Source organism: Lissotriton helveticus, chromosome 2_1 (genome assembly GCF_964261635.1).
Source record: "Lissotriton helveticus chromosome 2_1, aLisHel1.1, whole genome shotgun sequence".
Classification (NCBI taxonomy): Eukaryota; Metazoa; Chordata; class Amphibia; order Caudata; family Salamandridae; genus Lissotriton; species Lissotriton helveticus.
Window position 1 is genome coordinate 1,305,513,695 of NC_136059.1, and position 25,356 is coordinate 1,305,539,050.

Here is a 25,356-nt window from a genome sequence, read left to right on the forward strand (position 1 = left end):
TTGCTCACGCAACATGATACTGGAAGTTATGGAGGGATTGCTACCTGCGGATACGATATTCAGCGATGTTGAGTCTTCAGCACAGGATTCGTAAACAATCTGGCCTCTCCTCTGCTGGGAATTATTTGGCTACTTTTTAAACATTTACCAAATTGAAGGTCAAACAGCTGACTTTGTTTTAATTTTCTCCTTCTCTGCTCTAACTGAGCATAATGGCTTTCAAGGTGCTCAGTGTAATAATAACCACATATATGAGTTTAGAGGTCCTTTCTGAATGCTTCTAGGGAAAATTGACTTTTCTTTCATGGACATTTTTTCAGGCTTTTAAAGTGCTTTTAGTGTGTTTTATAGTAAATTATTTGTATGCCTTTTGATAGTGTTAGCTTTATCATTATCTAGCTGACCCTGATGACCTTTTGATGAGGTGTGGTTGTCATGCCCTTCAGTCTGGTCCTATCATGTATACCCCTAGTTACATACATTGTCCCATCCACTCAACAATAATGATTCTGGAACAGGTGACCTTTTACCTAGTAGCTTGCTCCTGTCTCTTTGACATCAGGCTCTCAGTATTCTATCATAATCCCTGTACCTGACATACATGAACATGCCCTCAGGCACAGTATAAATATTTGTGTATAAGGGTCACCTATTTTTTCATCCTAGGCCAACAGCCAGCTGGACATGACCTCATTTGTTTGGAAAAATATGTATGATTGTTTTCAAAACATTTATGATTGTTTTAAAATCATATTGATTCTGGAAGAAACCCTGGAGTGACCACTCTAGTATTTAAGACCCTTATTCCCCCCTACAGATAAGAGGAGAATTCCTTGCAAGCTGACATGGTGTTCTGCATGCTGAATCATCGGCATGCAGCGCTCTGACTTTCCTTGCAGATGCAAAACGGGGTTCTTCATTCTCAACCATCAGGTGAGGGAGCTGGTTCTACCCTAGGGGTTTCTTGGCTACATACACGCATATACATGCTACGCTTACAGATCTAGGCTAGGTACATTTATGAAAACTACTTAGGGCGCACATTTTAGGAATATGCAAGTGCTACTGTTTTTATCTGAACTGCTTATGTTCATCTTATTAGCACTATAGTAGAAATATATCTACTATTTGCTATATTGGTACTAGCACTCTCTCTTATATGCTTCTGTCTCCTGATCATCGCAGCAAATATGTTTTACACAAGACTGACGCTGGACTAATAAATACTTATTGAGAAGTCCTAATCGCCATCCTGTGTATTTTCTGTGAGTAAGTGAGCATGAGTGAATGCAAAAAGTAATGTACTGTTTTCCACGATCTCTGAGGAATCATGGTTGTCATGTTCAGTAGTTGCCAGAAACTACCTATGTCACAGTAAGATGGAGGTGGTGGTAGTGGCACTGTAGAGTTAGCTGGTCTAATGACTGACATGTCCTGTGGGGGTGTCCGGAAGCAGTTGGGACATCCAAAACATGCAGTTCCTGGGGATTCCTAAGAACTACAAGACAGCAGGGACTGTGTGTTCTTCAAAGGACTCTTTGAAGTCTCCCCTGCTTTAAAGGCACAACTGGGTTTAATTACTGGACCCCTGGCACTACCAAATCAGAACTTTGCTGAACTCAAGTACACTCTACCTGGAAGAACAGCAGCTGTGCTGTAGGAGGGACTGCCACTTTGCTGACTGCACTGCTGTGCTGGCCTGCTGCCTGCTGATTGCTGTGCTGTAGGATGGACTGCCACTTTGCTACCTGCTCTGCTATGTTGACCTGCTGCTTCTTGCTAGGGAGTGAGAAGGACTGGGCCTGTTCTCTACATCCTTGAACACAATTTTCTCCAAGGGCTTGTTGACTTGCCTCCTGCTGTTGTCTGAAGTCTCAGGTTCACAGAAGACTTCTTTGAACTCTGCAGGTGTTGCTGTACTCTGCCATCGGTGAATCCTACCCTTGCCTGACATGCCCCTTCCAGTCCTGGGGCTCAGTGGTGGGTTCTGTTGCAGCTTTCTGCAAAAATCAATGCAGTGACCCCTTTGCGCTGTTCAGAACCAACGCAGTACCCTTTGATGCCAAAGCAGTGCCGATTTGACAATGAGGGTCCTGACTGCAAGGTTCGGCTATTACGCTGCACCGATCCTGAAACACAGCTGTGAGGCTCGACTACGCAGCGCCGATCCTTCGACACCGACTGCAAGGCTCGGCTCCTATACATTGACCTGACTGTATGAATCGACATCGATGCTTGCTCCATACAAATGTGTTTTTTCAATGGGCCCTGCTTGGGCCCTGGAGCTGGTCTGCCCTCCATCCTGGTCCATTTGGAACATTGGATTTATCCCGGTCTAAGACGTCCTCAAGTAACCTTTTAGCACTATTGGCTTGTAAGCACTGTCTTTGGATTTATTATTTACACATTCACATCTCATGTTCTTTTTGGATTCTTGTCATTTTGGTCACTGGTGTGGATTTCTTTTGTGGTGTTTTCACTGTGTTACTTTACTTTAAGTGTTGCACAAATACTTTACACATTGCATCTTAAGGTAAGCCTGACTGCTGTGTGCCAAGCTACAAAAAGATGAGCACAGGTTAATTTAGGCTGTGTATCTGAATTACACTGACTAGGATTATAGCTCCTGCTTGGACAGGGTGCATACTCTGCTAAGCAGAAACCTCAATTTCTAACAGGCACATATAAGTAGTCGTGTCTCCTTCCAACAGTACTAGGAGGACCTTACATACACTGGCAGAAATTAAAGTAGGAGAAGCACTGGCAATTCCAATCCCAATCAGTCTTGTTTTACAAACAAGCCAGACTGAGTGGCATTTCGAATACTTTTTTGTATAGTAGTCTTTATTGTCTGTCAAGAATGGCAATGCACTTTCCACATTTTTACTGCACTTCTTGTAGTGACCACTAAGTGGCATTTAAGTGCAGCAAACACGCTTCTTTTTTCTTAGATGCAATGCTACGTTCGGTGCAGGACAAATGACAAATGTATATTTCTGCCAAGTTCAAAATGAAATTTGCTGTGTGATAAGGGGGTGTGGCGTTGGGAGGGGCTTGATGCCAAGAAACACTTCAGAGGCAGCTGAGTGATACTTTTACCCCCTGGCTCCTCCCCTCCCCAATCAAACTCCTTTCCACTCAAAAACAAAAAGATAGCTGAGTCTGCCACCAATGTCATGGGGTGTTTCCACACTCCTTAACAGATGGCAGCAGGTTGCAGTCTCCAAAGAAGAGCTGGAAGCCCTCAGTGCAGGGAGTTTCTGTTTGCCTTGCCTGCCATTCTGTGATTTTGACTCTTCACCTGGTGACCATACAAAGTCAGCTGACATCGGTGACACATGGTGGCACTATCTGGGTTGTCAGGTCTGAATTTAACAACAGCAAAACAAAAAAGCAGCAGTTGGAGGATTAAACACAAAAAAGGAGGAGAGACACAAATAAAAGCAAGACAATTGAGATTGACACGAAGGGCATCCAATCTTGAGCAAGGATTGGTAATATACCATAAAATGTTTGCGACAATTTATAAGAGCTGTCTGTTGGTTGCGAGACCTCAATCAAAAACTATACTCGAATTACCTAATCCGGACAAAGAAAAAGGTAATTTTACCGTAGTGTAGTTTTTATGAATGTCAGAAAAGCTTTCGTTTATAATGTGTCTCTTCTACCAAAGGAAGATTTAAATTGTAAGCTGTGCGTTTTCGTGGAAGCACTTTTATGTTTGCATCATCGATACTTCTTGCCTAAAGTGAATGTTGTCGTAAGGTAATATATATTTGAATATGGTTCTCTGTAATCCAATTAGATGATGCGAAATATGTGGCTATATGGAGAGCACAGGCAGACACTTTTCCACTTGAGAGCAACTGATAATAACAAAAGGAAAATTCAAGAGCCATTAGGTCTTAGAACCAATCGCACAAAATTAAAATGGTGGTGTTGCGTGACGAATGTTAAAAATGAGGATTGCGTTGTCTCGTTCTCTTCCTCCCAAAAAAATAATTATAAAGTGCCGAGGGGAAAAATGTAAAATATAAAGAATGGCTCTTCTGAGGTCCGAAACACACAAAAGTCATGAATAAACAATTATGTTGTCATACTTGTGCTGGAAAGTGTATTTTTCACATTTTAGAAATCTTAAAAATGTTATGATTTTACATGATTGTGCATAGTGGCTAGTTAAGGGATGTGCAAACGTGCATCTTTATCGATAATGGTGTCATTTTACACCAATATCTGCAACACTTGAGAAATGCAATAGTGACATCTGTACGAACTATCCAGTACGAAAACAACATTAAGTAAAACGTGCTTCAGATGTTAGCACAAATGGTGGTGCAAACTTTCACCACTTTCAAAGCGATCCATACAGTACAGACATATTGAAGAAGAATTGCACTGGGACGCGTACACCTCTTTAAGTAAGCTCCTGTGCAAAAGATAACTTGAAATCTAAAAGGACATATTTTTAAATATAATGCATCGACAATTCGAAACTGTTAGCTCATCAAAGCATTCCATAGCACGAACATTGTAGGGTGTATAGTTGTTCAAAGAACAGCCCTCTACAACGCTGAACGTTGCCCCTGTCGCCCAAAAAATGACATTTCTAAACTGTTGAAGATTAAAATTATAATTTTAATATAACCATACATTTTCTTTTCAATGAACATTTATTTTACATGGATTATAAATCATTTATTTACGATGTATTTATTTCATATTTATAAACTTTTTTTGAGAAACACAACACAGCCCAAAACTGAATCAACCATGCTGTGCCGGCTGCTCATACAATACGGCCCAGATTTACTAATGCTTTCAGCTGGGTTTGCAGTACAAATGTGACACAAGCCCAGCGCCAAGTGTTGGGGTGGGATTTACTATGCAATACAAGCCAGGAGTTTCGTTAGAAAGTTTACCAAAGTAACACAAAGTTGCCATGTGCGCTACTTTGCTCTGCTTTGAGCCAATGGGGTGTTCCATGGATAGCACATGAGCATTCCCATGCAATCACCCATGGATTTTGACACAAATTGCTATCTACTAACATTTGTAGACAGGGATTTCCGCCAAAACGTAATGGCTCCTTGAGGCTGGCGTAACATGAAGAATTGTTTTAATTTCTCCTAATTTTCCTACTTTGCATGTGTGATGCACACATACAAATTAGGATAGCTGTGGTACTTTAAGGTTCCCGTTATTGAACCAAAGTTATACTTTAACGAACACACAAACCCTTGCAGGGCCGGACTGGCTACCGGGCAGTTTGGAATGCTGCTGAGCTGGGGGCATATTTGGATGTATGACCTTACAACGCATGCTTTTACATCGCATGTTTTTACAACGCGGTTTTTACATCGCATACCATTACAACGCATAGCGCTTTGGGGTGCTGGATAGTGAATAGTTTAATTTACTATTCCAACTCCAGTCCCCGTGGACACTAGGGAAGGTGTTGGATAGTAAATTAAACTTATTCCCTATCCCAGAGCGCCCCCCAGCGCAAAGCGTTGTAATGGTTTGCGTTGTAAAAGTTGCGTCGTAAAGGCACTGCGTGGTAAAAGTTGCGTTGTAAAGGATGTTTCCCGTATATTTTGTTGATGGGGACATGCGTGTACTAAACGAAATTCGTTTTGGGTTTAGTTTTTCGAATCACACGCAGGTCTCCATGAACGAAATCAGCCCCCACTGCAATAAAATGAGCCAGCAGCTCGGCAGCATTCCAAACTGCCCGGTAGTCAGTCCGGCCCTGAACCCTTGCGCTATGGCGCACACATGTGTGAATTGGTGTATGGCAGCTAACAGAGCGCCAATGTTAAGGTAGAAAAAAGTGCACCCCATCTTAGTAGATAGGGCACATTTTTTCTCTCTCACTTTGACACATGGCAGCATGGCAACTTCGGTTGCTGCACAGCTATGCATGAAATATTAGTCAATCTGGGCAACAAGACTACTGGTAGGAAATAAATATTTGGTGCAGTCACGTGACAGCGTGAAAACATCCCAGAATAATGTTTCGTTCTCTGATACTGCTGTGTCTGAGTCAATGCTTTAAATAGTGCTATAAAATGTTCTCTCCCCGAGGGATTAAAAGGTGGTGTTTCATTTTGTTTATTAAAATCCCGGCAATGAAAATAGAGCTCTACACAAATGTCAAGAACAATAATTAAATTATTTGTTGATCATAAAAAAACTGGAGCTTAGCAGCTGAGTTCTTCCACACGGTGCACCACTTGACGTGCTGTGAAGTACATGTTTGCACGTGTCAATAAAGCTTTTTCATTCAAAACATCAGTGGAAAGCATCTTGCGTCCAGATGTTGGTGTTGATCTGATAATGCTGAAAACAATGGACTGGTCTAATTGCTTTGTAAATCGAGCCTTCTGTACTTGGAGAACTCCAAAGAGCCTAAAGGAAAAAAAACAATTTTAATTAAAGATTAAAAGTAAGAAAATTGCTTTGATAATACTTTCAAACTAGAACAAAAACATTAGCACATATTTGCATTTTAATGGTTTCCAGATTGTGCGCCTTTGCAGAGGTACCATTCAAAATCTACAGAAATATGTTAGATGGTAATCTGCTTTTCCGCCTATTACCTTGAATCCCTGTCTTACTGAGAGCAATAGCAATGTTCCGCACTTTGAGCACTTGCATCATGTACTAAGAACCCCAATGATTTAAGGGCTAAGGTGACAGCTAATTAAAATATTATGGTGCAGAGAGTCTGGGGATGAACTTAGGTCGGACTGGCTTATAGGGTCAGTCTGGCATTGCCCGAAGTGCTGGTTTGACAGCTAGTTGTCCGTTTTTTGTTTTTTGGGCTGTTTGAGGGCCCGCATTATTCAGTTTGTTGTTTTTAACTATTGATTTCACTGATATGACCACAAACATTGCCTGCAGCAAGCACAAACACACGCAGTCTCCCATGTCTTGCAAAACACTATGGGCCTTATTTATGAGGCCTTGAAGCAGTTTTGCACTGCTGTTGCCTCACTTTTTGTGACGCATCAGCAGCGTAAAACATGCCCCCTGTTGCGCCCTATTTACAAAGTGATCCATCTAAGCACATGCGTCACTTTGTAAACCCCGGCGCCACATTATACCTGCGCCAGGTGTAATGAATGCGGGGGGCGTTCCCACGCAAGTAAGCCTCAAAATCCGTCAAAATCTTATGCCTGCCTCATGGCAGGCATAAGGTTGAAAAGTGCTATATCCATAGGCCTTCCCCTGCATTGTTGGAGTTGTGTCACGCTTTAGACACAATTCCAGAAATGCGTAATTTTTGCACCGACAGATACGTCAGTAAAACTGACGTATCTGCAGCCACGGCCCGTAGAGGGCGTGCCACCGAGCGGTGATGTGGAGTGGGATTGGGCAGGGTGGGGGGTGGTAAAATGCAGCAATCGGATGATTTCAGGTAGGGAGCGAAATAAATAAATAAAATTAATTTTGCTGCGCGTGCTGGATCGCATTTGGCGATGCAGCACGCGCAACAAAATTCGCTTTATTTTTTTCCCGTTACTTACCTGAAATCGGCAGTTTGCCGCATTTTACAACACCCCACCCTGCCCCTCCCCACCCCACGTCACCGCCCAGTGGCACGCCCTATACGGGCCGTAGCTGCGTATCTGTCATTCCTTGCAACATGATGCGTCATACAGTAAATATGATGTATCCATCATGTCGAAGGAGGGCGCAATGAAAAGTGACGCATCGCTGTTTTCACGCAGCAATGCATCACTTCTCACATAGGAGGCCCTATACAGCGTGTTCAAAACTGCCCAGATTCAAAAATGTGAGCTACTTTTTCAGCTGATAGAGCCACTTTTATTTTGGTGTCTGGGTCTATTTTCTCTAAAACAAGGAACGCAGCTCTTTCATATGGAGATTTTAAATTATGCCACCTGCAGCCCACTTATGTGGCCGAGCTCAAGAGAAACGGGTGTGCCACAACCCACAAACAACAACCAGTTGCCTTGGAGCGTCTTGGATTTGCATGACTTTGCCCCATGCAAAACCGAAACTGCCCATTGCACTGATGCGCTTATCTATACTCTTATATCAACAAATGCCGAGTTCAATAAAAAAGAGAAGACAATAATTTGCATTGCATTGCTTTATGAGCTCAGTTTTCATTATGTAAAGTCCCTGGGGGTTTATTTTATGTATAGCAGGTAAAAAAACGAAAGCACTCGCATTAAATCTTAAAAGAAAGATCTGTTCCAAGTTGTGAACTCCATTAAATTATTTTTTGATCTAAGTGCACAGAGGCAACAATGAAGGACTTTATGCCAAGCAAACCAAGGAAGGCCTGTGGTCTTCAGCACATTCACTGTTACAGAAGATGTGCCAAGGACCTGTCCTCATCACTTGCACATGCAAGTCAGAGGCCCTGCTGAAAGTGTTCAAGAAACTGCACTCTTTGCGGCGAGGCTTGGGGGTCTTGACCCAAAGCAAGGCCCTTGGTGATCTCTGTAATAAATCCGGTGGGGGGATTAGAGTTATAGTCTATGCAGAAGGAAAGGATGGTTTAAGGTGCCATTACACAAATCGACACTTGCACTTAAATGGAGGCATTCACATACACAAACACACATTCAAGCGCACAGGGGCACACACAGATGCATGCACACACATAGGCACTCTCTCTTAGAAAATGCTCCTGGAATATGATGTAGGTGTGTTGTGTGATGCAGTGATTCTTGACATTTATGGGGGAGACTAAGAGACCCTTCCTCCAACACAAGCATGCTCACTGTCTTCTGCCCCTTCTTCTTGCAAATCAGCAATCTTGCTTAACTTTCGTCAAGTTCATGATTTTCAATGATATTGTGCTTGGCATCCAGTTTAAATAGCCTTTGTAAGGTTGGCCTCTACCATTTTATAACTCCTTAAAAGCTTCAGTGAAAAACACATTTAGTTTGGATGCCTTCCCTTTTCGATTGGTTCTGCGTAGCCTTTCTGAACCTCAAACAAAAGTAGAAGGAGCGTCAAGTAAACAATATTATCTAGCATATTAAAGTACTGCAGTCCATGAAGAATCAAAGAGTTCCATATATTAAATATTGAGGTCACCTACATGACGAGTTTATTAGATATGGGTGGTATATAGCGTCTCTAATTGAAGGTAGAGAGACTCATATATAATAGCACTTCAGAATTATAGATTAATAGAGGAAAGTATTAAACGTGGAAACGTTAACTCGACGCCAATCACTCTTTTCCGGGTATAGAGGCGATATATATTCACTATTTAGGAAGAATGGTAATTTATAATCTATATACTACAATGTGGGCACATTATGAGTATGTCAAATACAGACGCAGGAGAATATTTAAATTAATGTGAATAGTACTAGGGGTGGTTAACACTTGAATACATTAGATAACTACAGGCATCACTAATTGCCGTATTTTCAATATAGTCCGGGTAAAAGCAGACTTGATTGAGAACTTACAAACTGAGAGGTGAGGACTATTGTGATTGGCCCTAGATGTGCGGACCGGATATGTTTAATTTCTTTCCGGCTGTAGGTGCGAAACATTTTGTTAACTTCAAACGCACACAGCAGTGCTGCGGAGGACGCGTTATCTTGGACTTCATACAGAAATAGGAATGCGGACCGGATATGCCTGATTCCTTCCCGAACCCAGGAGTTAAATAAAATTTGGGTTAACTTTCGACGCGCGCCGCAAAGCAAAGCGGCTGAGGTCGCGCTATGATTGGCTACCTATTGTAACAGGAAATTAATAGAGTCCTTCCTGTTTTGCGGTATCACGTATATGAATAGAATGGGTAAAGTTTTGACGCGCACATCAAAGCAGAGCGGGTGAGGTCGCGTTATGATTGGCTACCTATTGCAACAGAAAATGAATAGAATCTTTCCTGTTTTGAGATATCGCGTGTAAGACATAGAATGGGTGCGGACCACTTAGGGAACCTGGGCGGAGTAATTAGGACGGCGGATTGGCGAAAGGTGATTGGTTACTAGGGAGTTCAAATAGCCCTGCTCCCAACCAGTACTTCACGGCGGGATTTATTGGTCCTAGCTGTCGCGGAGCATAGACGTGCAACAGGAGATAATGGAGAAATAAGGTTAGATTGGGAGCATTTTAGTATAGTTTAAGTAGAGAAATTCAGGAGGTGTGTTAAAATACCATTTTTTTGGGCTACAGTATTTAACAAGTTGGCTACATTACTGAAATTATATGAGGAAGGGGACCTGAATAGGTGTCTCTTGGTTAATTTCAGGCAATTTCTGCAGTTACACTGGAATTTAGGAAGACGGATGATGGGTCTTTGTTGAGCAGGGATAATAAGAGGTGACAGAATTATATTGTGTAATGGGATTTTAATATTGTGGATTCAAGATTAGGATTTTGTTTTGACAGGTGAACGGTTCCTCTCATTTCTATAATAGGAGACCTTTTTAAAAAATAAACCGTGAAATTTTAATTAAGTGGAAGCCTTCATAATAATACTTGGAGGAATATGTTTGATAGCCTAAAAGTAGGTGAGTGAATGATTTATGAACCAAGCAATATTTAAGTCTGTAAATTAGGGGTGTAAGCACTTAATTCAGGTTTTTTCATATACACTAGGAATTGATCATAAGTACATGGATTGAGATAAGACTAAAAATGAAGGAGAAGCATTGCCCATTATATCACCACATGGATAAAAGTAGAGGTGAGAGGGTTTTATTTGTTACAGCAGGCAAAAATGATGGGGGTGAATAGCGAGTTCCCTGTGTATTATTGGGAAATTGAAATACATTAGCATAACATTACTAAACAGGTCTATAGGGCACTCTCATGGTTTTCAAGGAGTATGAAGATGTCTAGTGTTAATAAACATGGTCAATACAGTCAGATCCTTCATATGAAGGAATGTTTAGAAACATTTGCACTGTGATACTTGTAATGTTGATGCATAGGTTGGATGCCTAGGGAAAACATGGATACCTTGTGATCAAAAAATGTTGACGATTCCTTGACCATCATTGTTTGAAGTGATTGCCAACGTAAACTGTAGAATACACAGATTGTCATATAGACAGGATTATTTATTTATTAGATTCTTGTGTAGAATGGTATATAGGCAGGCTTCCAAGTTGGGATGAACATTTGTTGCACACATTGAATTATCAATATAGATTTTTTTTATTGTAATGTCTTTTTATCTTTACAGCCCTGATGATGTCCCTGATGGGACGAAACGTGCAGGCTGTGGAACATTTCCATTAGTGCAATGTTTTGAATATCTTCATTTTTTGATTTCTTCATCAAGAAAGACTGTTTGGTTGAATGAAATGATCACTCTACTACAATAAAAAGAACGGATTACAAGTGTAAAGGAAGCTTGCGTGGAACTCTTTGATTCTTCATGGACTGCAGTACTTTAATATGCTAGATAATATGATTTACTTTGACGCTCATTCTACTTTTGTTTGAATTTCAGTCTTAGTGGCTTTGACGGTGGGCTGCAAGAAGTCGAGCGCCGGGGAAGTTGTTTGTGATATTTATTGTTGATACTATTTGTAATATCTCATTGTGCGCACAAGTGTGGTGCCCTCATCGTGTTATTAGTTTGGACACCTTTCTGATCAGAGGTATACTGGGTTCCATAGGCCAGTTTCTTAATTTTCTGCTGTTAGATATAACAGGCAATTGGTAGTGCCTGGTACCCTTTTTATTGTGTTGGAGAGAGGTCTTGTAGAATGCTCATTAAAGAATTGATTGTAATAATGTTCACACACTTTTTTGTGAGAATTTCATCAAAATTTGCTTCCATGTTGGAGGAGCCTAGAATTTACAGTTTATAATCAGGCTTTGGAGTCTTTCACCGGTGCAGGAATCTCCAGCTCCATGTACTGCTTCGAGTCAAATTTCTCTTTTTATAATTATACATTTCTTGTATGTATATCATTGCTGTTAGGGCTCCCTTCCTCTCCTGTATTGCTTCTATGTCGACATGGTTCGGCCTTTACTGTCACCCATAAAGGGGGGTTTTGGCCTTCCTCAGGACTAGGCATCCCTGATCTTTGAGAAACCCATTCCTGGTCAATCACCAAATATTCAAGGGAATATGTTTTATTCCTTATAATGACCTGACTTGTTAATTTCCAGGTAGACACTCTCATATGGTACTGAAAAAGACACCTAACTATAAAAACAAACAAATACAAGACCCCACGTTTTCAGAATATCATTAAATATCATGTATATATGGGTGTATATACAGATATCTCCTGATTAAGGTTCTGAGGGAGGACCGGCGCTATAAATTATACCTTAATCCCCTGTATTTATGTAAAGAAACATGAAAACTTACTACTTTCGACCAATATTCTAGTCAGGCATCACTCAAGTTCTCTCCCAGTTAAAGAGTGAAAATACGGTGGTATTGGCAAATTAGTCAGAATATGAGAAAGGTTAGTTGGTTTCTTACCAAGTTTCATCCATCTAGGTGCTCAAAATGGAGTGCAAGAGGGAGAATCCCCCTGTAGTCACTTTTTGTACAAATAACAAAAAAAGCACAACTCATCTAGCATATTCTCCTCTTAGCATTAAGACTAGAAAAAAGTGTGTACTCTCTGTTGAGATCTACCGCTCTCTAACGCCCCTTCGAGCATGAGTACAATCGCTCTGGTCCACATCAAACAAACACTTTTGTGTACCATAGCGCGGCCCGCCATCACCCCATGACACGAGTCGATGACATGCTTCCACATCTGACTGAGACCACCGCCGTGGTGTATCACAACAGGCTTGCCCCGACGCAGCAACCAATCCCCATACTGACACACAGCAGATTTGCTGCCAGCGTAGTCACCCCTTCCCTGATCCACTTAATTTCTAAGGGTGTAGATGCCACACAGTCTGTGCCTCTCGCGGCTCTGTGCAATTACATTGGTACGGGCTTCCTTACCTTTTTATCTATGTTACATTCTAATGGGTGTCCAACACTTCTGGGTTCCGGTCAAGACGATTTCATCTGCCGGGCTCGGGTGTAAGATAGACCATCAACTTCTTGTGTTCTGATTTTTGTTTTTAAAGACCCTCCAAGCCTCCATGCCTATTGTACATAATCTGTAATGTATGAACATCCTCACAAACCTTCTATGCAGAAATGTTCCGTCTTCTCTGGTAGTTTTTTATTCAGCAGCCGGTTTTTAAGGGCTGCTGATTAGAGATGCTGTTTATTCAGAAAGTCATATCATTTATTATATATATGAATTTCTTGCAGTAGGCATAGAGGGCTGTTTTTAGAGGGGTTAAGGGTAAAATAGTCCTATTATGTATTTATGTTTTGTATGTATTTACATATACATATATAGAGTGTCTTACGTGGGTTATAGGTTTTTACAGGAACTATGAGATATTCCTCCATTAACCCCTCCCATGCTCATGATGAGCTGAGCTCATCATGAGCCATAGCGCTCCGGTGCTCATGACGAGCTCAGCTCGTCATTGCCCGTGGAACGCTCAGGTGCGGGGAGAATTCCCCTCCAGTGCTTAACGTTCCACGGGAGCCAATGCACCTGTGACGAGCTCAGCTCGTCATGAGCACAGGAGCGCCGCGCCTCATGACGAGCTGAGCTCGTCATGAGCATGCGGGCGCTGTGCGTGCCCCCCTTCCCCTCCCCCCCCCCCCAGCACAGCAGGTGAATAATGCCCGCAGCAAAGGGGTTAATACATCCTAGTCATGGGCATAGGATGGGGTGCCAACCCTATTTTCTAACCATCTTTCAAAGATTGTTCAACTGGTGCACGGAATTTAATAATTGAGTCCATTTTTGCAACTCCGGATCATATAGATCCTTTTTTGCTCCCTTAAAAGGAGTATTGCCTTAATATCTCTACTTCATGGGGAAGAAATGGATTGTCCAGTGCTGTCCAATGAATAGCTCGGACTTTGTAGTTTGCTTCTACAAAGTGGGTTGTTAACTTCGTAGTCATTCTTTTGCACTTGGTATTACTCTTATGTTCTGTTATTAGTATTTTCACCTTCTGGGTTGTCATCCCTACACTGAAGAGGCTGCAAGGGTACCAAGAGGCAGATGATATTCTCAGAGTTGCAATTGGTGTATTTTGTCTGTACCCAGGGGTATTTGAGTCCTACATCTACTGTTTTCAAGCTGCAAGAAAGGGAACATACCCCATAACCTACGTATGGAGTGTGGCCTGCTAATGGTGGGAGATTCCATAATCTTACTTTTTGTATTTTTTTCTTTGATTTGGGGTCTTATGTGCACCACCATGTCCCCAGTGCTTGCGTTTTAAAAAAAAAAAGAGAACATTGGTGTCATCACATGCAACCCGTTGGAGCTTATAATCCACCATTTCTTTGTAATTATTTTCCACATGTGGTTGGAGGCTGTGTTGAAGGTTGTCACACATATTATCTTGTCCACTTCTTTCTTCTCTTTACTCACTAATAAGGCATCTCTAATGGAGGTTCTGGCCCTACATTGAGCTTGGTTGATGACCCAATCATGATTTTCTTTTAATTTCTCCCATAGGTTCTGTAATTCCAATCTATAGTCTCCTATTTTAGAGCAGTTCCCGCGGAGAAGCAGGAACTGTCCAAAAGGTAAGTTCTCACAGAGGGATTTTGGATGAAAACTCTTGTAGGAAAGGAAATTATTCCTACAGGTCAGTTTGTGATAAACCTGTAGTTAGAACTGGCTTTACAGTGGGTTTATCACCAAATTTTAGCTTTTTGCTTTGTGGCCTTCTGTTTCTGACCTGTTTTGGTTGGTTTTATGACTGGTCACTTAACCACTGCTGATCAGTGCTAAAGTGCACATGCTCTCCCTGTAAATTGTGACTATGGATTGGCATTTCTGCAATTGGCTTATTTGATTTACTAGTCAGTCCCTAGTACAATGCATTGTGTGTGCCCAGGGCCTGTAAATCATATGCTGCTAGTGGGCCTTCAGCACTGGTTGTGCCACCCACATAAGCAGCCTGTAAATGTAACTCAGGCCTGCCATTGCAGTGCCTGTGTGCAGTCTAATATTGCCATGTCGACTTAAAGTGCACCCACTTGCCAGGCTTTCACCTTCTCTTTTTAGGTCTTGCCTGAGCCAGCGCATGTGCTGCACTGCGAAACATTTAGTAAGTAGGCTTTTAAAAGTGCTACCATATGCTTTTGCTGGCCTAGAGCTTGTGGTTACATGCGCGGGCATGCGCACAGCCGCCAGCTTGCAGCGCCTGATCAGGTGCCATCTGGTTTTCCTCTTGCTTGTCTCTCAACCCTCCACTGCCCCTCCCCTGCTGCGTTTCACATTAATTGAAAACATATGTGCAAACACGCTGCTTTTACATTCGCCACGGCGGGCGCTTGCGCACGCACCACTTTGGAAGCCGGGCTTATCTTATTATAGTTAGGAAATGCCTATTCAGAGTTTTTACATTTAAGTGTCTAGCCTTAATAATATATCCCTAACTTTACCCAGCCCTTCTGGACTCTCAAACCTTCATTCAACTTACTCGGGCAAACCTTACTAGCCTTTCAGGGTTCGGAATGTGACTGACTCCGTTCAACCCTGTACAGCTTGTGGAGCGACGGTGTTTGCCCGGCCCTTCTGGACTTTCAAAGCATGTAGAAAAATCTCCAAATATGCCCAGGAGCTTCAGCCCGACAGATGACTGATTCTGCCCATCCTTACCGCCCTTCGCTAGCTTGGCATTTGCCAGATGTGCCCAGTCCTGCTAGCCACTCCGAGCTGAACAGGTGATTGACTCTGACCAGCTTTTCTGGCCTCCGTAGTTTGCCGTGCAACTGACCTGTCCTCCCTTACCTGCCTTTCAGAGGCATGTCGAAAAGCCTTTAGATTCCATCGGGTCTGATCACATCTGCACCTCTGCAGAAATATAGTGCCCACCGGCTTCTAGCGCCTCTCCTCCATGCGCAAGCTTTAATCTCTTGCTTGACACCTTCTTGCAGAATGTCTCATGCACGTGCGGTGGAATGAAGCTCACCACGGTGTGAGTTCACATTTCATTGAAACCCCAGGAGTTCTTGGCAGTGACACCACTCCAATCTTCTTCTGACCTCTCTCACAGCTGTGGTGCGGCAGATGTGAGGCAGAGCACCGAGGCAGCATCAAAGCTCGGAGGGGTAATGCGCCTCCTGCAGCGCACTGGACGTCATCTTCAAAAAAGGAGTTTGAACTTGTTGGACTCACTCAGCCTTTCATGCTTTCGAGGTGGATTAAAGGAGTATAACTAGTCAGGCAACAATGGCACTTACAAGTCAAGCGCCTAGAAACATTGCGATGTTAATTAATTGCGTGTTCGATCCTGAGACCCTTGCATAATAAACGGCATACAAGGATTCTGGATTTTTTTCCCAACTAACCCAAAGCAAAACAAGACAAGAGTGGAATTTAAAGACAAAAATGCGAGGGAGTGTGGAATAAAAAAGACTAAGACAGGAAGGGATAAACTGCATTGCCGAAGCAATAGGTCACCTCTGCTAAATAGTGTCTTTTGGAGAAGCAGCACAGCGCCATCTACAAAAAAAACTAAATTTGAAACAAGGTGTGATGATGCGCCTGCAATTCCACCAGGGCGCGTGATGGCGTTTTTTTTAGCACGAAAGGGAAACTTTAAAACCGCATTAGGGGTGAGAGAGATAACAGAGGAGGTACTGCAGGGGGCAAGAATGGGAAAAGCATCACACAAGAAAGAAAGCCCCCCAGGGCCGGCTTTAGCACTGGTGGTGCCCTGTGCAACAATGTTTGTTAGCAACCCCCACACTGACCACCTCACCACGGATTCCCTCACTACCACCATTTGACAATGCCCCCCTCTCACAAGTGTCCATAACCACTGTCTCTCTGATTCATTCAGTTTTATAGCGGACTCATACCACTTTAAGGTGTCCAAATATCACACATACATTGCACAATCATAAGTGTGTAAATCAGTGTATAGGAAATGTTGCATAAGACCGAGGCCTAGAAGGTGTAGGAATCACATGTCATCCATACTGGTAGGCAGTATAATTTAAGAGTCCTTGGTCTGTAAAAGTACCAATTCAAAATTAAAAACATTTCACCATTGTTAGGGGCTTTCTTTAATAATAAGAATTGATTTCTATCCAAATGAACACTGTTTGCAATATAAGGATAAGGAAAGACTGGGCAAAAAAACATGTAGCTGGAATATATTCCTTGCAGTTTCCATGGAGCTTTTTGACCACAGTTAAGAGCTCATTGCTCTATATTAGGATTTTAACTTTTAAACTGAAAGTAAAACAAGCATTAGAATAGCCAATAGGTCTCACCTTTGGGACCTTATAAGTGTTTAGCCATGCAGCACTTGATGTTGTTGCACCAAGGATATTGTGCTGGATAACTAAACACTTTTATAAGGTTCCAAAGGCGAGACCTATTGGCTATGCCAATGCTTGTTTTACATGTTAGTCACCCCTAAGGTAGGCCCAATGTACCCCTGTTGGCAGGGTGCAGTGTATGTGAAAGGTAGGACATGCCCTGATGTGCGTGGCATGACCTGATAGTGAAATACTGCCAATTTAGTTTTTCACGGTTATAAGGCTATAACATCTTATAAGCATAACTGCCCCTGAAACGAGTTGGGAAAATAAAGTTTAGTATGCCTGAACTCTGAATGTTAAAAGGGATCATTTTAGTGAGGGTGATTTTTACATTCTGTGTTTGAAAATACCACTTTTAGAAAGTATGTACTTTCTTGCACAGCCATCCAGTGTGCCTCTGCTAGGATGTGTATTGAGTGTCTGGCTTTGTAGTGACAGGGGCTGGGGATGTGCAGTGGCTCCAGAGATTCTGGATGAGTCAGCTCTAGGCTGAATAGGCGGGGTCTGCATTTGGAGGGGTCGGAGGAGTAGCACCTGCACCTGAATAGGGCTGTGCCTGCCTTCCAAAATAATGGCTCCGACCCCCTGTGGTGTGTCTGGAGCTAGGGCTCACATTGACAATAGAGGTTGTTGTGCACTTGCAAAGTGCCCCCTAGAACCGGTTTGGACTGGGCTCAGAGCCCTGGGCCAGGGGAGAACAGAGAGATTTACTGAAGAAAAAGAGGGGCCCTGACCCAAGACTTTTAGATCACGTCTGGGAATCAAGAGGAACCTTGCCAAGGAGAAGAGCCAGAAAAGCTGAGAAGGAATACTGCCCCTGCACTGTTTTGCTGTCTGGGGTTGGCCTGCAGTGGCTACTTCCTGCCAAGGAAAGGAGAAAGGACTTTGCTGTTTGCTTTGTTCCCTGCTTGAGGAAGCTCTCCAAGGGCTTGAAACTGAGCGTGCCTCCTGTTCTGAAGTCTCAGGGACACACAGACTTCACCACCAGCTCCCATGAACTTCTTTGCTGGGAGCTCTGACCAGCTAAGAGGTGCCTGCTGTTGTTTTGTACCTTTGAGACTGTTTGCCACAGGGAGCTGGGAAAAGTAACGCAACTGTGAGAAGCGAGACGCATCCACACCTGTTTCCGACGCATCGCCGAAGAAATTGTTGCATCGCCTGCCCGCAGCTCAAGAAATATCTGCACGGCACATCGAGTGCACTGATCTCTGAAGGCCGAGATCACTGCAATGATTCCGACGCAAGGCCTGCTGTGCGGCTGCAAATAACCCACGCATCATCACGTTTCATCAGATCGCATTGGGGCGCCAAGTCTGTTGCATCGTTGGGAAACACACTAAGAAACTGACGCATCACCTCCCTACGCAGTAAGAAACCGACGCATCACCTACTCACCGGTAGGGAACTGACCCATCCCCTCCCTTGTGCAGCATTAAGGAACCGACGCATCACCTCCCCTGGCGCAAGGAACCGACGCATCACCTTCCCTGAGTGTAAGGAACTGACGCATCACCTTCCTAGAGACCCTTTTTGTTTGTGTGTGCGACACATCCAAGGTACTTTATGTGAAAAGTGTTGCATCTGCAGTTTGCTTTGAACTGAACTATTTCCACTATTTGAAAGTTATATTTGTATTACTGTATTGTGGATTTTTGTCATGTGGTCTTGTTTGCTTTAGATAAAGATTACTTATTTTTCTAAACTGGTGTGGTGTCCATTTGTAGTATTTTGACTTTATTACTGTATGTGTTCACAAATGCTTTACCTCTGAGATAAGCCCATCTGCTTGTGCCAAGCTACAAAGGGGGTGAGCAGGGATTATTTTAGAAGTGTATCCCCCTTACTCTGACTGGAAGCAAGGGTTCCGATTTGGGCAAAGTTACCTTCCTCTGCCAACTAGAGACCCCCATTTCTAACACCTGTGTATTGAGTCATCCATCTTCCACCTTGATCACAAGATCCAAAAAGGGTTGTTCAGTGTTGGTAATGGTCGTGTGAAGTGTAGGAAGGTATTTCTCTTGTTTAGCCATTCTAGAATACCCATTAGTAAATTTTGGTTGCCTCGCCAAATCACTAGGACATCATCTATATATTTTCCCCAAAGTCTGATAGACTCTGTCCATGGGGAGTTTTCAGCATATATATCTAGAATTTCGAATTCTGCTAGATAGAGGCAGGCCACACTAGGTGCGAATGCACTACCCATGGATGTCTCATGGGCTTGAAGGTATATCGTACCATTATATTCAAAAAGGTTTTTTGTCAATGCTAGTCTTGCCAGGTCCAAAATAAATCCTCTGGGTGTTTGGTATTCCCAATTCTATCGGTATAAAGTGTCTGTAATCACCCTCTGTGTCTCCTCCTGGGGTATCTTTAAATAGAGTGACTCTATGTCCAGGCTTTCAGAAATTATGTAGATGGATAGAATGCTAGGTCCCTCAGGATGTTCAGGACCTCCCGAGTGCAGTTGCAAAACTGCGCGATAGGTTCAAGTATAGACCCGATTCTTGGTACTATGAGTCTTTCGGGGGCGGGGTGGAGTCTGGTTGGTTTATGTACCTTTGGGAGGGTATAGAATTGAGGAGTGATAGGCTTCTCCTTACATAACAAGGATGCTTCATGGTAAGAAATCCATTTGTATCCTGCCACCTCATTGACCAATCCCCCAATCACATTTGCCGAGTCTGGTGTAGAGTGTATTGTGAGTATTGTATAGTTTTGTCTGTCCGACAGCAAGTGCAGACATTCCTGTTCAGAGGCATTCTTAGTTTGTATCTAGGAATGTGCCAAAAATCCATGGGTGGATGCATGGGAACACCCACAGTCAACTCATGGAATGCCTACCTGGGACAGAGTAACGCAAGGCACTGACTTTAGATGCCTTGCTTTACTCCAGATTTACCAAGCGCTGCATGGCATTGCAAGGTGGCCTTGAGTGGCTTTGTAAATCTGACTTTAGTGTTGTGATCCCCATTCCCTACTTTGAATGATGCAATGGCAATGCAACACTTCGATCAATCTGACCCTTGGTGAGGAAAATGTCAAGGTGTAGACAATTTACATGTTTGAGCAAAAAGGTATAGCAGCAAAAAGTTCCTTTAATGAAATAGGAAATTTTAAATCCAGTGTTAGGCTAGGTGGTGATGTTGACTGGTGTTTTAGAACCATTCATGATACTCTCATGATGGGCTAATGCCAACAATATTTTGGCCCTGATTACGATGTCGGTCGGGACACTGTTGCGGCGAAGAAACCACTCGAGCATAAGTCGGCGGTTCCAAGACCCCGATTAGGATGTGACCGCACATGGGGCCATATTCTTAAGAGCGTGCGATAAACATCGCAAAAGTAACTTAACGCACCCTTCAACTTCGCAGTCTATCGCGGGAACATTATGCCTTGTCAACTAAGTATTCACAACATGGCGGTACCATGCGATAGTCTCCAGATAACACGTCAAATGTCTGCGTTAAATTCAACGCCACATTGCAAAAATGCGAAACACGAACACAAGAAAACCTGCAATGAGGCCAATCGCGAAAACCAGCCGCAGGCCTGCAAACCCCACATGTCTGGCAATGATGTAGTCCCTAAGGGCTATTCCTGCTGTGGCTGCAGTGGGATGTGGTCCACCTGCCTCATCTTCATCGTCCGGTGCATCTAGTACTCGTATCCATGGGGCCTTGCTGCGTACACACATGTTGTGCAACACACAACATGCAACGATCATCTTGCACACGAGGTCTGGGCTGTACAGGAGCTTACCACCTGTGACGTCCAGGCACCTGAAACGTGACTTCAACACACCAAATGTGCTCTCCACGATGCCCCTAGTGCATTTGTGTGCCACATTGTACTGCCTCTTGGCGTGTGTGTACGGGGCTCGGAGCGGTGTCATCGTCCAAGCACTGAGTGCATATCCTTGATCACCTGTCACAGTGCAGAGAGACATGAGTCAATGCATAGTGCTGCACGATGTGTTGGCAGGCTCAATGGTGTGTGATACGTGTGACATAGTGATTCCTGTATGACATGTACTTCTTGTTGCAAATGAGCGGCATCAATGTGTATTACGGAGCCTCATTGCTGCTCCTCCCTCCCCCTGAGCATATTCACTAGTGTGCACAGCGCGGTTGCATCACTTGCACCCCTACGGCACACCATTGTCATGCCTGTCTGCTCATGTCAACAAGCCTGAGCATGACACAGTGCTGATGATGCACAGAATTTGGCCAGCCACATGTGTGTAGGCCCATTGCAGGGGCAGGCCTAACACCGATGTAGAGCACCTGCCTGGCTGAACTCAACATGAAGTTGAGGGTACATCTTTGGCACATGCTGGTGCGATAGCAACACACACAACCGTTGGCATGTGTGAACCCTGATCCCGAGTGGGAATGCCCTCCCCATTTACCCCTTCGGCTGAGCATGAATACGGGGACATGCCACATAGCAACATTTTAGACTGCGGGACGGGTGGCGCAGCCAATACAACAGAGACACACGCACCAGCCACATCCTTGGCAAGGGCCACACTGAACCACACCCAGATCAACGTGTGGAGGAGCCACACCCCGACGCGGTACTGTTGTACGCCTATCCACCCTGCTTACCTTCAAATGAAGGTACGAAATGGTTACATGTCCCAGGTCGACACCACTGCCTTGGGTGACATGGTTGCGCACGCTGTACACAGCACAATGTAATGTGGAATGCCCCAGTCTCACAAGCATACATAATGACCACACAGACACACTGAGTGAGTTTGTGGGACTGGCCACGGGCACGTGCCCCCGGCCCCTTTTATTGCCAGGGTCACATCTCCAGTGATGCCTGTGCTGGATGGGTGTTGGGTAGTGTGAGCCCCCACTCAGGGCATGATTGGTGCTGCCCAAAACCACAACCGAGAGCAGACAATCCGCAGTACAAGGTACGGACATCATGGGTCCCTGACTTGAGCAGCACAGAGTATGTGACCCCAGATGCACAGTGGCCGGCACAGGCACACCGCCACGGGACGGTGTCTTGTGGTGCACTGATGCAGGGCCACACGAGCTGAGCGTGCACCTGTCAATGTCCAAGGGGAATGTCACGGAGGGTTGCGGAGGACAGTGGAAGGTGACCATCCAAGGCATGATGCATAGGGCAGCAGCAAGCAGGAACAGGCAAATGGTGGATTTGAATGCTACAGACTCCACTTTTCCACCTTGTCAGTATCAGCTACATGTAGAGGAAGACAACCTCCAGGCCATGGGCCCAGATGGCACCGACGTACAAACAGAGGATGACCATGAATTGCAGGGCACACACTCAGTGGCACCAGGGCTGGAAGGGGATGCAGTCTGCAATGAGGCCTGTACAATGACATGGACTCTGCCATGTAGAGGGCAAGACTCCGTTCAAAATTTGTGACCTAATTCATCGCAGTGTGTGCCGGAGCCAGCGGTCATCAGGGGCCCACAGCCACATGTGGCAAGCATGCGCTGCACAGAGTCAGTGGCACCAGTGCAGTTGTTGGTAGTGACCCATCACCTCCGTAAATGTGAGCCTTTTCTCCTCCGGACAGAAGTGCATCTCCCACTTTCTCATCTCCTTGCGTACAGTGACATGTACACTGCCATGAAAATATCATGACTCAGTTCCAAATGTGTGACCTACTAGTCAGCTATGTATGCCGTTGGAGTACGTCAACAAGAAAGGAGTACTGTGAGCCTTGCTCGCAGAGGCCGTGATGGTCTGAGCGGGCTGCCAGGGTCGCAGCCCTAGGGCTTGAAGCTTGCACGTGGTGGGCCCTCTTTGACACATGCCGGTGTCGGCAGGTGGGCATTGTGGCCTGGGTGTGCAGGGGCGGGTAAAACAGGTTCGGGGACCAGCGTCCCGGGGTGCATCAGGCGCACAGGATCGCAGGCAACCCCGCTCATGGCGAAGGCCTCATGGCGGGGTGAGAGGCGCCGCCCTGGCAGACCCGTTTGCCATTCCGGAAGTGAACCACGCCCAGGGCTATGTGTTTTTCATTCACACCCCTACGCTGGGCTGGCGTACGCCGGACCAGCCCACTCCACTCACGCTTACGGGAGGGACGTAACAAGCAACATTTCCTTGATTTCCCCCATTGGCAGAGGTGACATGGTTGCGTCCACTGTCCACTACGCTCCAAACAACAGTAGTATATGTCGACATGGGCATGTCTGTGGTCTGCATACTGCAGTCTGGCCAGCACATCCGTGCCACACTTGGCATTGTGTACACGCTTATTCATGGGTCACTTGCCTCCCTCGCACATGCCTGGTTCCCACCTCTCCCCACAATCTGCTATTGTGTGGCTGAGGTGCCATGCCATTGATGGTTTGTGTACATGGCTAGGCCAGGTTCCCACAGTGAGTTGTGCTGTCGTGTCTGGTGGGTGTGAATGTTGTTAGGCATGTTGTAAGTGAGTTTGTAATGTGTGCATTCCCAGAGTTGTGAGTTGCATGATGGTGAAGTTTAGGTGTATGGTTTGTTCATTTGGGGCCAGAATTAGGTCACCAATTACCGGTCGGTAACAGCCGATTTCGGCCTTTACTGACCGGTATTTGGGATTTGTCATGTAGGGGGCATTTTATTTACAGAATCGGTATATTTACCGATTCGGTAAATTTACAGATTCGGTAAAATACCGAATCGGTAAATTTACAGATTCTGTAAATCAAGATGTAGGTGGCACTGTAATCAGTGCCACAGGCCCTTACCGATTCGTTATTTATCATGGAATACTATTCTATGGTAAATAACGAATTCTAGTGTACATGCACATCTGTGCATGTACACCTGTGCCATGTGGCACACAGACATGCCCTAAGGGCATATCTGTGTGTCACATGGCACACAAGCCTGAAACAGGGGTGCAACAGGGTGTCAAAGTGACACCCTGTCTCCCTTGTAAATTCGGTAATTTTACCGATTCTGTAATTACCGAATCGGTATTTGCTATTGAATCCTATGGGCTTCAAGGCCAATAGGAATCAATGGCAAATACAGATTCTGTAATTACAGAATCGGTCATTACCGAATCTTACAGATTCGGTATTTTTACAGAATTTTTTACCTACATAGCAATTACAGAATAGTGAATACCGAATCGGTAAAATTCGGTTTTTACCATTCGGTAATTTGCTATTACCTACATCTGGGCCTTGGTACTTACAAACAATCAGTGCTTGTCTGTAAGTGCCATCCTGGAAGCGCCGGTTGATGATGGACTGTCTGAAGATGTAGGAATCATGCACACTGCCTGGGTAGTTGGCGGTGACATTGGTGAAGAGACCCCGGTGGTCCACTATTGCCTGCACATTGATAGAATGTGTGTGCTTTCTGCTGCAGTAATTGTGTGCAGTGTCGGCAGGGGGCACAAGTAGGACATGTGTGCAGTCAATTGCCCCAACACGTGCGGGAAGCCAGCTATGGCGTAGAAGCCTTGCTTGGTCTCCAGCTGTTCCTGCACAGTGTGGAGGAAGTATAGGTACTGGGGTACCAAGCTGATGATGGCATCCAGGACAGGTTTAAGGAACTTTGATAGGGATGGCTGTGAGACTCCTCCGACTCTGGGGGTTGTTGGTTGGAAGGTACCAGAGGCCAACAGGTGCAGCACAGCCAGCAGCTTTGTTTGCGGAAGGATGTTGGTTCTCCGCTGTGTTGGTACCGTCAGCCTGTGGGCAATGATGTTCAGGATGCGGAGGATGGTTGTCCTTTTAGGCCTGTAGTGGGCAATGACATTCTCTGGTGTCAAGTCTGTGAGGCTAGTGCGTTTTCTGTAGGTCTGCGGTCTGTGTCTGCGCTGCCTCTGTGGTGGTCCGCGGGGTGGTGCGGGAGGGTTCCAGGGGGTGGTGGTGTGGGGGGTCCGGGGGTGGTGGCGGGCATGGTGGTAGTGGCTGTGGGTGTTGGGGCCCTCGTGGGGCTCCGAGCTACATGATCAGTAGCTCCATGGCACCTGTTTTTCAGGTGTGGCTCAGGAGCTGGGCTTC

The 25,356-nt window shown here is 44.6% G+C and overlaps 1 protein-coding gene across 1 annotated transcript in view; it reads right to left on the bottom strand.

Moving 5' to 3' along the window:
* Positions 1-4,624: 4,624 nt before the first annotated feature.
* The window catches only part of CCSER1 (coiled-coil serine rich protein 1), a 2,545,713-nt gene continuing 2,524,981 nt past the window's right edge, over positions 4,625-25,356 (bottom strand). The window contains exon 10 of the mRNA XM_078676231.1: positions 4,625-6,411. Coding sequence (XP_078532357.1) covers positions 6,295-6,411 — 117 coding nt within the window. The 3' untranslated portion in view covers positions 4,625-6,294. The remainder of the gene's footprint in view (positions 6,412-25,356) is intronic.